Raw genomic sequence first — 13,311 nt, forward strand, 5'->3', positions numbered from 1 at the left:
TTCAGGCATTTACGCCAGTTTTCTGGAATAAATGATAAATCTGATTGGGCCAGAGGCCCCATCCATGCTATGACATTGTTTAGGAAAGTGGTGAATGACATAAGATTGCAGTACAAGCAATGAGGACTGTAGGATAAAACCTTTTCATGAAATATAAGGTATATGAAGGCAGTGTCATGTTTCGCGGAGGACTAGGAAAACCATATTCCAGCTTTGAAAGGATAGGTTGAGGCGGTCCTACACCTGTAAGTAGGAGGTCTTGGTAGAGTTGTCCTATATTCAACACTTCTCCCCCTATGTACAGAAAAAATGATGTCTGATCACTGGGGGTCCCATCTCTGGGCTGTCATTGATCATGAGAACAGACTCCAGTGTCTTATCCGTTTGATCAGAGTAGCTGTCATGTGTGCCTGCTGCTTCTCCATTCAAAGCCTATGGACTAACCCCACCAACACACCGGTTTCAGCCATAAAACTCTGCCCATGTTGGCTAGATTTACGAGCCTGAGCAGTATGCCAGAAGACCAACCTATCGTCCTGTATTAGAACGTTGCTGAGAGCCTCAGTATCATAGATAACTATACTGCTAGGAATCAACACAACCTTGCCTTGTACCCTGCCAACACAGAGTTTTGTAGTTGAAACTGAATCTGTGTGCATGCAGGGTACGAGTATAGCGCTCAGGTATATTGGCCAGGATTAAGGACTTTAAATTGAGTGGCAACGTGCCCACTGCTCCATTCAAGGAGACACAGGACCTCTGATCTGATAATTCATAGGGGTCCCATCTGGTACTCTGGGTATCAGACACCCACTACCTATTCATAGGATATGTGATAAGTGTTTATTATGAGACAAACCCTTCAAAGGCATGTTCAGATACTTCATACATATTACATTACAGCTTTTCACACCAAGCAGACTATAGTAACACTATCCTATGCCTTTGTAGCGTTTTACCATATGCTTTGCCTTTGTTCATTTACTTAAAAGGGTTGCCCGGGATAAACTACGATTTAGCTGCTACACTAAACCCCCTCCCCCCGCCTAACTAATTTACTTCTATTTAAAAAAAAAAAAAAAAAAAAAAAAAAAAAGGATAATTACCCATATCTCTGGGGCGGTTACATTCCTTTCTGATAATACGGTGATGTTCACTTTCACCACTTCTGAAATGGAATGTCACCAGTGCTCTTTCTCCCTGCCCCCATCAATACTTGCCTGTCTTCTTGTGTACGGGAACGGCTCCTCGAAGCGCCTGCGCAATATGGAGGTGACTGCAAGACATGCGTAGTAGAGATAGCATTCCATCTCTACTGAGCAGGCTTCACAGGTACTTCCGGTGTGTGCACAGCATCTCCAGCCTGCACTGCGAAGAAGAGAGGAGGAGCTAGCTAAGTATGATGTGTGTGTGTTGCTAGTTACTTGAAAAGGGCTAGCAGCGGGCAGGATAGCTTAGCTAGTGAGACAGGGAGGGTGGAGCAGTGACAGGCTGGTATTGTGGAAGGTACACAGGAACTTACATAGTAGTGAAGCTAACACCTACTAAACAAATGCAGAAGATGCCAAGAGCTCCCAGATAAATCACTCAATGGGTGTACTTTTAACCCATTAATAGCACTAACAGACCTTTTTATACAATAACAAAAAAAATCAAAATGCCTGGAAAACCCCTCTAGGCCGGGGCCCCACGGACTGAAAACGCCGCAATTTGCCCACAGCAGAGACGCTGCGGGAAAAATTGTGGCATTGTACACATTGTTCAGGCAAAGTGGATGGGATTCATGCGAATCCCATCCCCAGTTTGCGGAAAAAATTGCAGTGCGGACACGCTGCGATTTGCAAAGTCGTTGCGGCTTTGCAAATCTCAGCATGTCAATTATATCTACGGAAACGCTGGCGGCTTTCCCGTAGATATAGTGTGAAGAGAAAGTCCACAGAGGAAAACTCTGTGAACTTTCTCTTAAAAGCGCTGCAGAAAGAACCACAATGCGTTCACGCAGCGCTTTAGTGCTGCGGATACGGCCCGTGGGGTCTTAGCCTTAAGGTCTTTATGGATTAAGAAAACTGTTTGCCACGCAGAAAATGATCACCTCAGCATATGTGACCCTTACAGATACGCTTACTCATATCTACACCTATAGAATTTTATATATTAACTTCAGTATTTTTTCCTCTTATTCTTCCAGGTCTGTGTGTTATGATCGCTGCCGCAATTTACACTTCCATGCACGAGGACTTCCACAAGAATATGCCTGTACAGGACGGCTCATTCGGATACTCCTTTATTCTAGCTTGGATCGCCTTCGCCTTCACCCTAATCAATAGCATCATGTACTTGATACTTAGAAAGCGTAAATAGGGCAGAGCAGCATCTAGAATTGTATTACTACACCCACCAAATGCAGATAACCATTTTGTATATAATCATTTTTCAGTGGTTGTGTAGTAAATGGTAATGTTTCCTAAACTTGTACTGTTTTCTTAGCATGTTTAAGGCTAAGAATGACACATTATACACGTATCCTGGAACATTAGCCCGTCTCTGGTTAATGGGAAAGAATTAGAATATTACAATACATGTATAATGTTTTACAACTTGAACTTTTTTTTTTGTTAATTTTATATAAATATATTTTTTTGGTTGGTAGCTGTAGATTTAACAAGTTTATATGGTCCATGGGGAGGGGAGGGGGGATAGGGTGGTTTTATAATAACATGTATAAGAAATCTCAATTTATCATTTAGGAAACATTTTTTTTTCTTTTTATCCCTGAAACTGTTGACTTGGTAAAAGTGTAGGTGAATGTCATATTGAACACTTAGGCAGAGGCCCCACATTGCAGAAACGCAGCTTTTTTTTGTTGCAGTTTTTTGAGCCAAAGCCAGGAGTGGATGGAGCAGAAGGGAGAAGTCTAAGAACTTCATAGATATTTCCCATTCATTTTGTAGCCACTGTTGGCTTTGACGTTGCGGAAACGCAGTTTTTGTTGCAAATTTAGCTGTGGTTTTTTGAGCCAAAGCCAGGAGGGGATTGAGCAGAAGGGAGAAGTATAAGAACTTCCTATATATTGCTCATTCCTGTTGTAGCCATTCTTGGCTTTGGCTAAAAAGGAAAAAAAAAAAAAAAAAAAAAACGCAGCAAAATCTGCAACCAAAGAAGCTGCGTTTCTGCAACGTGGGGCCGTAGCCTTAAGGGGCTTTCGAGGCTTAACAATTGATGACCTATCCTTTAGGATCGATCCTCAACTGAAGACCAATGGGGGGCGAATCGGCACCCTGCTGATCAACTTTTTGAAGAGGCTGCACAGTTTGGGTGAGCAATGCACCCTCTTCACTACTTTCCAAACACATCACCATTTATTTCAATGAGACTGAGCTGAAAACAGGCATTATGACCGATGAACGAGACGGAAGTAGTGATCCAGGTGTACTGCCGATCTTTAACTAATGATTTGTCCTAAGGATAGGTCATCCATTATGGCCCTGAAAACTCCTTTGGCTAAGGCCCCACGGGACAAAAAAAACCATGGCAGGAACGCATCACGGTTATTCCCGCAGAGCTTTGAAAAGAAAGTTTGCAGAATATTCCTCCGTGGACTGTCTGTTGCAATTATATCTATGGGAAAGCCGCCGGCGTTTCCGTAGATATAATTGACATGCTGTGATTTCCAAAACTTTCCCATCCACTTTGCAGTTACTGTAAAACACCGCGGGCAAATTGCAGCGTTTACGGCCCCTGACTGTCTTGTCAACTTTTGGTAGTCAGACCTCCTCATTGCTAGAGTGCCAAGGAACATTCTACAGAGAACAAATGTGAAACAGACCATTAAACACCAAGCATAGGGGATCTGACTACAGTGACATCAGAATTTGTTTCCCGGTTTCTGCCATGACATGCAAAGCAACATATACTAATAAACATATTACCAAAAATTTGCTTTTTTTTAAAGAATCATTTGAAAATATGAACTTGCTTTGTTTTCGGAAGTGCCCAAAACTACATCATGAAACCTTATCCAGAAACAAGAATCTACTTTTCCCATAACTCCTAAAAGGAAAACTGAACTAGGCATGCTGCAACTCACTGAACATTCTGGAATTTCAACATTTTCTTGCAATTTACAGATATGTATTGTTGCTTTATCTTTATTATTGGAAGTTTAGCTCATTTATAGCCAGACTTTACCCCTACAACCTTGAATACTGTACATATATTAAATGCAGATTTGTTCCTAGATCTGTTTTGCATGTAGTTTTAAATCTAGGTATGGAAATTGGTCAATTTATTGTTACAAAAGAAAAATATTGCTTCAAAATGAATGTGTCCTGTGTTATTCCTTTTATCTATTCTAAAAGAATGTGATGCCATTCATTAGAAATTGGGATTAGAAGTTGCCCCGCTAGGCTACAGGCTGGACCTGGTGTTACAACACATCCCACTATTTTTCAATCTGAAACTCCGTAAAGAAAGAGAGGGGTGTGTATATGCAGATATATGTATATAATTAGCCTCTGCCCGTGACTTTGCATCTTGTTGGCGTCGATGATCCGCCTATATTCAGGAAATTGCTGCCGTCTATGGTTTGCCTGCTTCGGCAGCTCTTAAGCTGTCCTGCTGCTGAACTTGTTCTTTGCACTGTGCCTGTGATTGTTCCGGCATCACAGCAGCTCGCTGGGACGCCATATAACGAGCGTGTTGTTGGCGTCCATGATCCCCCTGAGCTTTGCTTGAGAACTCTGTTGATTTCTGGCTACCTTCATAGCTCTCGTTTTTTTAGAATTGCAAACAAATTCAATTTTCTTTTTCCTGGCATGTTTAAAATTAGCAAACTGCCAATTTGGATTAAAGGTGTTTTCCTATCCAGTGTGTCAGCATGTTGCCTGGAGCTGATCAGATAATATGCAAATACATGTGCACAAATGGACACAGGGTTAGCTGTATATCTACATAGAGAGATAACAGACCTGGCTTTATCAGAACCTGAGGTAAGCTGCTGCAGGAGCAGTGTAATATAGTATGGAAATATAAAAAAACAAAAAAACTTGATAGTCTTCAGTAGTTGATACCTTTTTAATGGCTAACTCATAATGATGACAGATTACAACGTTTCGGAACGTCTAGGTTCCTTTCTCAAGTAAATTTAAAGCCATTTCTGAAGGAGCAGATTTATATACAAAAAAGGGGTTAGAATTCCAGGAGGAAGGGGGGGGGGGGTTGTTAGTAATTGGTAGAGACAATGTAAACGGCTTTAAATTTACTTGAGAAAGGAACCTAGACGTTCTGAAACATTGTAATCTGTCATCATTATGAGTTAGCCATTAAAAAGGTATCAACTACTGAAAACTATCAAGTTTTTTTTTTTTTTTTATATTTCCAACCCACTGGCACGGTACGAGAACAAACATTTTCCTTACTGTAATATAGTATGTGAACATAAATTCATAACAGTCCTGAAGCCATGTCTTTTACTGGGATAAAAAGTAGCCTATGTATTAATCAAGGTTACAAACTTTGTGCAGATTTCATCCAAATTCGTTCAGCTGCTTTTGCGTGAAAGAGTAACAAACACACAAACTTTCACAGTTTTAAAGTTAGTAGGATATATATATATATATACACACACACACACACACACACACACATATATATATCCCCCCATAAATATGTAACAAATTATACCATATTGAAAATTGCATAATCTAAATCTTGAGTCAATCGCTTTTTTTTTTTCTTCTAATTCTGACTGCACAGCCCTAGTAACAATTCATTTGTCATATCATTATTTGTCATATCATATTTGTCATAATCATTATGAAGACCAAAAAAAATTACAATTTTAATTAAGATGATAACCAAAAAGAATTCCAAATTTTACATTGACACAGAAAAACACTATGAGAAACACAGTATGAAAAGCAAACAATCATAGCATACATGTCTCTTTAAGAAACCAATAAAAATGTAATATGTTTCTAGAAATCTGTAGTTAAACAGCACCGCCCAAGAGGATGCCAGCAGAGTCTGCCTGCAAGATTTTCATTGGTGATCTGGTAAACCAAAAAAGATTTGAAGAAGGAAAAACAGTTCCCGTCTCATGTACTGAATAGTGAAAAGGGATGGGGGGGGGGGTGTTGTACCACTTGTCCCGTCGAGAACAGTTTTATCATGTTTGCCATATTACAACACACAAATCTGAGTTTATGGCATACGAGCAAACTGGGTGTAAACAAAGGCAACATTAGTGGTTTTTTTATTTCATTTATTTTTTCCCTTTTTGGTAGCTCACTTACAGGTATATGGCATCCTGTCAAGGATCTTAGATTTTAAAAAAATGTAAAAAAAATTCATCAAATGAACCTAGCCCATAAGAAAACTAAGCAGCAGTGAACTAGATCTCTAGTACGGCAGGTAATCCGATCAACAATCCCCGGTAATGAAAATTCTCATATAAAACTGGAAGACGGAAATTAGAATATGGTACAAAAATGAAGCGTCTCCACTACTAGGCCTACTGGGGCAAATTCATCAATTCCTCTGTGCCAGAAAAGGCGCAAGCCACTTTCTTGCATCAAATCTGCATCTCAAGTCTTGATCTGTGCAAATGGGGCAGTTTTCAGAGGGAGTTACAGTAGATAGTGACACCAGTTCCTTACTGATATAGATTTCCTTTCCTCTTCATAAATCTCTTGGTCCCTGCACCAGTCAGGCCATTTATCAAGACTTGCATACAATACACCCATCTTACACTATATCTCCCCCCCCCCATTATGTGCTATATATCATATTTTAATTCTTCCCTGAGAATTGGAATTTTGCTTTTTGCCTTTTTCTGCTATGAAACGTCTAAAGCAATTTATTTATTTATTTTTCAAAGTCAAGGGAAAAAAAAAAAAAAGATTTCTGAAGACTTGCATTTCAACATTAGTCTTCATATTTTTGGCTTCAGCAAGCCTGATTTAGGACGATGCGCACCCTCTGCTAGGCCACTTGCTTTGGGCGAAATCTACACACCTGGCTTCAGCTCTGTTCACATCTGTGTTTGGTATTCCGTTTGCGGAGTCTGCTTGGGGACCTCCCGAACAGAAGCCTAGACGCATTAAAAAGGTTAGCTAAGAAACTGTGTGTTTTCGGCTCGGTGTCCACATGATTCCTACAGAGAGAAAAGCACTGTAAGGGCTCGTTCACATCTGCGTTCACTGTCCTTACTGCAGGTTTCCGTTTCCTGCATAAAACAGATGCAGGAGACGGAAGCCTGCAGGAGACTCTCTCACCCATTCATTTGAATGGGTGAGAAAGCTGTCCGGCCGTGAGCGGCAGTGAGCGTTTTGCGCTCTCCGCCGCGAAACCGGGTTTTTTAATCCGGACACAGAGTCGGATATGCAGTACTCTGTGTCCGGATAAAAAAAATCCGGTTTCGCGGCGGAGAGTCTAAAACGCTCACCGCCGCACCCGGTCTATGGTTTCCGTCTTCTGCCATGCAGAAGACGGAAACCATAGAACGGAGACATGAACGCAGGTGTGAACCCAGCGTAAGCAGCACTTTTCTCTCTACATCTTTCATGCAGAAACCACCCAGACCTTATTATAGTCTGTCGGCTCCGTGTGGTTTCTTAGCTATGTGCTTTTTAATGCGGACTCCTGGAATGGATTACCGAATGCAGATGTGAACCTGGTCTTAGGGGTAGTTCACATGGCGTAAACGCGCGCTCATTTTGGCAAAACACACGTGTAAAAAATACACATGAAAAAAAATAAGACTCCCACTGACTTCAATGACATTTTTTTCCACGTGTAAAAAAAAAAACACGTCAAAATACACATGTAAAATGTCAATGGGAGTCTTCTTTTTAAATGTGTATTTTTCCAAAATGAGCGCGTTTACTCCATGTGAACTACCCCTTGGACTCGCAGCATCATTTATGCCTATTATTTGGCAGGGCTGATGGACCCACCCGCTTTTCAGAATCATGACATAGGTAACACAAAATCACCAGTTGCAACTATTCCTACTGCAAGGGGCATTTAAAAAGTTGCAAACCCATGGCTTTTGTTTTTATGCCAGAAAACTGGTGAAAAAAAAAAAAAAAAATTGCAGAAACAGCTTCGGGACAGCTTGCATATGGTCAATTTAAAAATCCATTAATTTCCATGTTTTTTTTTTTTTTAAAAAAGCAATCCGCAGGTGTCCGTATGCAGCCATTTCACCGTTAAACCGCTTTTTTTTTTGCACAGACACAAACACATGCATTCCCGACTTTGTGTCTGTGCAAAAAAGTAGTTTCACGGCCGAGGGGCTGTATACGGACATCTGCGGATTGCTTTAAAAGCCCATTAAAAAAAACGTGTTTTTAAACTGACCGTATGCAAGCCGTCCCCAAGCTGTTTCTGCAATTTCATCAGAATCACGGTGGCCAGACAGAAGCTAGTGTGAACGCCCCCTTAGATGGGCTTAGACTTGCAGCCAAAACACTGACTAAAGAGAAAGGTTGGACTCTTGAAGCTTTGAATTGAATGGATGGACAGTTGTCCCATTAAAAGTGGCCATAAATAGCCATTGGCAAACGGCTATCCCTGAAGACTTCGGCATAAACAAGCAGGTTTGTGTACTCAATGAGGAGAGCAGAATAAGCCGATATGGAGACTTCAGGGGAGATTTAGGACATCTCCATATTGCCAATGCAAAAAAAATAAAAATAAATAAATAAAATTCCTAAAGAAACCTGATGGATTCATAATGGGATCCAAACTGACCTATTTGGTCATGGCCTTTAAAATGGAAATCCCCCAAAATTAATGTTTTTCACTTTCTAGGTGATGAAATGTCTGATAGCTGGGGTCCCCCCCCATCACTGGGACTTCCTTTTGTTCACTCAAACATGGATCCTGAGACCCCTGATCACTGCATAATAACAGCAAGAACAAGTCTGAATAGAGCACCAGTCAGACATGCATGATGCCCCCCTTTCAAAGTTTATGGGATTGATGGAGGCAGGCAAGTAGTTTGCCAGGCTAGCTTTGTCAAATCCCTTGTCTGCTCAAACCCCATATCTGCTTGGCTGCCAATCCATTCCAGCTGCGCCGCACTGTAGTTGTGCAGAAGCCATGAAGTGAACAGAACAGAGTGCGCACAAGCAAGTGCTGCATCTGCTCCATCCTAATACACTTGGATATACCATCAGCACCCTTTTTAATCCACCAACTGATTTTATTTTTCTTTATGTACAATGATAAACCAGCACAGCCGCGTAGAAAGCCGAAGACGGCCGACATGGCCGACAGCTGCATGGCCATGGCACGAACATTTAAATCATTTCATTTTTTTTTAATACAAAAATCACCCAAAAGTAAGAATAAGTAGTTCTATGCTACATCAGATAAAAAATTCCCACAAGTACCCTTACCCTCTCCATCAGACATATCACCAAACCTCGGCTATTGCCTGAACTCCGAAGTACTACGGCGTCATCCCAATACGCAGTAACTAATATAGACCCCTGTCTCAGGTACTGGAAGGAAGTGCCAATAGATACTACAGAAGAGAAAATGAACATGGAAAAAAATGGTTCTCTAAGAAATACATAAAACTCTGAAAAATTCAGCCTCTGGTGTTGCACAGATCAAGTGCCAGAAAGCAGAACTAGGAAACCTATACTAAGCTAAACTTATAGTACTAATAAAATATGTTATGCTGAATAGCTCTCAATGAGAAAGGAATATGGAAGAAACTAAATACAGAAACCTATGTTAAGGTCCAGTTAAGCTACAGTATATTAAACTAGGGATCGTCTGGGGTGATGCAATGCTCACCTTGCTGATCCTGGACACTCCAGTTCTGAATATGCATGGGTCTTCTGCTGGTATTTTCTGCCCGCTCCCTCTAGACAAGAAGCAAATACTGTTCAGCCAGTCGTTCACTGGGCGGTTAAAGGGGTTGTCCAGGAAAACATGGACAACCCTTTTAAAAGTTTGAATCAGCAAGGGGCAGTGAAAAAAAACAAACAAAAAACACATACTCATGTGACCGCTGAGGCCTCAGCGGGTCTCAGGAAGAGGACTTGTGATGTCACAGGTAGTGATATTCAGGCCCTTCACTGATTGGCCTACATGCTCATGTGACCGCTGAGGCCAATCAGTGACTTCAACATAACTCCGGAAGATGCTGCAGGGTCAGATGTACAGGGAGATGCTGGATGATACCGAAGCAATGGGGACAGAGGAGTATGCTTTTTTTTTTTTTTTTTTTTTTTACACCATTGCACCCAGCCAATTTAAACGTTAAAAGTGTTGTCCATTTTTGCCTGGACAACCCCTTTAAGGAGGACCAGAAAATACAGATCGGCAAGAAACCTGGGCAGCATCAGAATGGGAGCAGCGCCAGTTATCTAATCCAGGACAACTCCTAACTGGTTGAAAGTTTTCCCAGCACATGGTTTTGTGTTAAAGATTTTTGTTTGGAGGGAAATTGAAAGCATCTTCTTAGAAGAGGTCATGAATGCACAACTGGTACCTTTGAGACCCACATCAACCAGAAGAAAGGGTGCTGCAGCCCCTTTAAAGGGGTTCTCCATTTTCAGACCAATATGGAGAGACAAATCTTACTTTTTGCACAATGAAAAGTTTTCCAGTATATTCTCTGGTATATATTCTCTCACGGTTTTCTAGATCTCTACTTGCGGATATTCGTTCTGCTTACTCCAAGCGGATAAAAATCAGTCCATGGTCATGTGCAATACAAGTCACATGACCATGGCCTGTATCTCACATGGACTGATTATTATCCACTAGAAGTAAATAGAATAACTGACAGCGAGCAGAGGTCTAGAAAACTGAGGAATTGATACAGAAAGTATAATGGAAAATAGAATAACAGTAATATTTGACTTTCAGTTTTGGTCTAAAACTGGACAACCCCTTTAAGCATTATCCTGGCACAGTGGCTCATGTGTATGTTTGGCTGTGCATTGTTTTGTAGCTCAGTCTCCTTAAAGTAAATGGCAGTGAGGTGCAGTACCAGTCACAGCCACATATACTGATAAGGAGCTGTGCCTGGATAAACACCAACCATTTGCTCATCCCTTTAAAAGGAATTTGTGGATTGCTGATATTATTTTTAAGACACACAATACAAACAGAAAAATAACCCTCCACCCATGCACAATCCCAAAAGGAAGCGGTAAAATACTGACTACTCAAACAAAAAGTGACTTTAAAATAGACTAAACGTAAGAAAAAACTAAACATGACTCAATATGAGTGAAGACGAATGTACTTTGTATAATAGGTAAAACATAGACCAGCTATGATTTCTTAGAGGAGCTTTGAGGCTTTAACGTGGTAGACTGTATGTCACACAGGGGTCCGAAGCGTCCATTGGCATCTTTGGCTCTCATGGCAAAGGAATAAGTAGTGTTCTCAACAAACTGTGTGAGCGTACAAGCCATTGGTAAGGGTAACGCCTTGATTTCACCAATCTTCTTCCACAGTTTTTTGGGGCTGTTCGGATCTCCCTGATGTACATAAAGGCAATAGGCTTTGGCAGGAGCACAGCTGGAATCAACATTGGAGACATTCCATGACAGGGCAATGCCTTTAGGGTTCTGGACTTGAGCAAGTCTCAGCTGAGGCTTCTGCGGAGGCTTTAACCCTGTGAGATCCGTTTTTAGTTTGGCCGCTGACTCTTTCAGATTCTGATGAGAAAAGGGAGAAAAAAAAAAATATATGGGTGACTACGAAGTCCACCGGAAATACCAATGGAGTACCAAACAAAGGGCCATAATAGTAGGGTAGGACCATAATGGAAAAATAAACATTTTGCAAGGAAGAACCGTTCTTATGTTGTCACTGAAATACATTAGAAGAGAAAATATATTTTGGAGGTGAACATGCTAAAGTGTGGTGGTCAACATGGGGCAAGAGTGGTGGCAAAATCTACTCCACGTCTCAAATCCCATTCACTCAGACTATGGTTATTGCAGATCCCCCATATAAAACCTATATATGATTTGTTACCACCTTTTATTAGTCTAAAAGCCTCCAAGATGCAAGAAAGGTGAAACTTTGCAGACCAATTTCAATTGTAACATCCTACCATGTGTCTACAGCTCAAATACATTCTTATTGCATCTCTGTGACAACAGACTACAAATTATCCCTATACGTAGTCATTTTGTGTATTTGAGGACATGCTAAATATTGTTACACCCATGACAGATTTCACACTTCACAATGGATAGGGAGAAAGGCGCAGTGATACCGGCAGAGAATCTGCAGGCCATTGTAATGTACTTGAACACGGGGCCAGTGGTTCCAGTTCTACTCCTTATAACCAGCTCTTCTCTTACCTCTTTTACCTCTGGTGCAGGAGATTCAGGGACTGACTGTTTGTCTTCATTCACGTTGTCACTTGGAGCAGCATCATTACTGTTACTCGATGCAAGGTTGTTCTTGACAGAGTATTTGTCAAAAATATTTCCAACACTGCCATTCTCCTCGGACGATGTCGCCGATACAGAATGCTCAGCTACCATATTTGGATCTGAAAAACACAGAAAACCTCTATTACATTTCAATATATTTTGTAGAACTACGGAAAAGACAGCAAATGTATTTACTGTAGAACTGCAGATATATGTATATGATACGGTATCAGCCATCATGTGAAACTGATGGTTTAGGATATTCATTTATCACTATAGAGTATAAGTGCAGGGTAAAGGGGTTCTCCAGGACTTCTGATGGATCTATAAGGCTGAGATCACACGGGGTATTTTGGTCAGGATTTTGAGGCCGTATCCGCCTCAAAATCCTGACCAAAAAGACGGCTGTCATTGAAATCAATGGGAGCCATTCAGTTCTTTTTTCCGGGAGCCGTTTACTCTCATTCTTCAGGCAGAGTCGCCTTGCAACATCCACCTGAAGACACTCCCTCCTCCCTCCCATTCATTTGGGCCTAATCCGGAGCGGAGTGCGGTGGATAACGGTGCAGTGCACTGGCATCCAGTCGCAGCTATCCCCGTATTTTGGACTGGAACCTGAGGCGGCCGTGTGAACCCAGCCTATAAAAAAGATCTTGTATAACTGAGAAATGCAGGTCTCATGTAATATAAATGGGGAAGTTCTCTTCTTGGGCACTCTGCACTGAAAGCCCCCCAGCTTAGAGATCTCCTGATCGTACATATTCCCATATCAGACATGTCTTGCATATTCACAGGATAGGTCATAAATATCTGATAAGTATGGATTCCAAAAGGTAGGGGTTTCACTTATGTTGGGCAGATGTGATAAAATGGCCCCATATGGGCAGAGATA

At 41.2% G+C, this 13,311-nt stretch overlaps 2 protein-coding genes across 3 annotated transcripts in view; one reads left to right on the forward strand and one right to left on the reverse strand.

Moving 5' to 3' along the window:
* EMP2 (epithelial membrane protein 2) overlaps positions 1 to 3,146 on the forward strand; it is a 46,851-nt gene extending 43,705 nt beyond the window's left edge. The window contains exon 5 of the mRNA XM_075285959.1: positions 2,189 to 3,146. Within this exon, the coding sequence (XP_075142060.1) occupies positions 2,189 to 2,361 (173 nt within the window). The 3' untranslated portion in view covers positions 2,362 to 3,146. The remainder of the gene's footprint in view (positions 1 to 2,188) is intronic.
* Positions 3,147 to 10,613: 7,467 nt separating this feature from the next.
* Positions 10,614 to 13,311, reverse strand: part of ATF7IP2 (activating transcription factor 7 interacting protein 2) — a 34,026-nt gene continuing 31,328 nt past the window's right edge. Inside the window, exons 10-11 of one of the 2 annotated variants that reach the window (XM_075285949.1) lie at positions 12,354 to 12,538; positions 10,614 to 11,690 (exon numbers count right to left, since the gene is read on the reverse strand). In XM_075285949.1, coding sequence (XP_075142050.1) covers positions 11,301 to 11,690; positions 12,354 to 12,538 — 575 coding nt within the window. In that variant the 3' untranslated portion in view covers positions 10,614 to 11,300. Of the gene's footprint in view, positions 11,691 to 12,344; positions 12,539 to 13,311 lie in introns of both variants that reach the window. The other variant, XM_075285948.1, reaches the window with a different exon arrangement.

This window comes from Leptodactylus fuscus, chromosome 8, assembly GCF_031893055.1.
Source record: "Leptodactylus fuscus isolate aLepFus1 chromosome 8, aLepFus1.hap2, whole genome shotgun sequence".
Classification (NCBI taxonomy): domain Eukaryota; kingdom Metazoa; phylum Chordata; class Amphibia; order Anura; family Leptodactylidae; genus Leptodactylus; species Leptodactylus fuscus.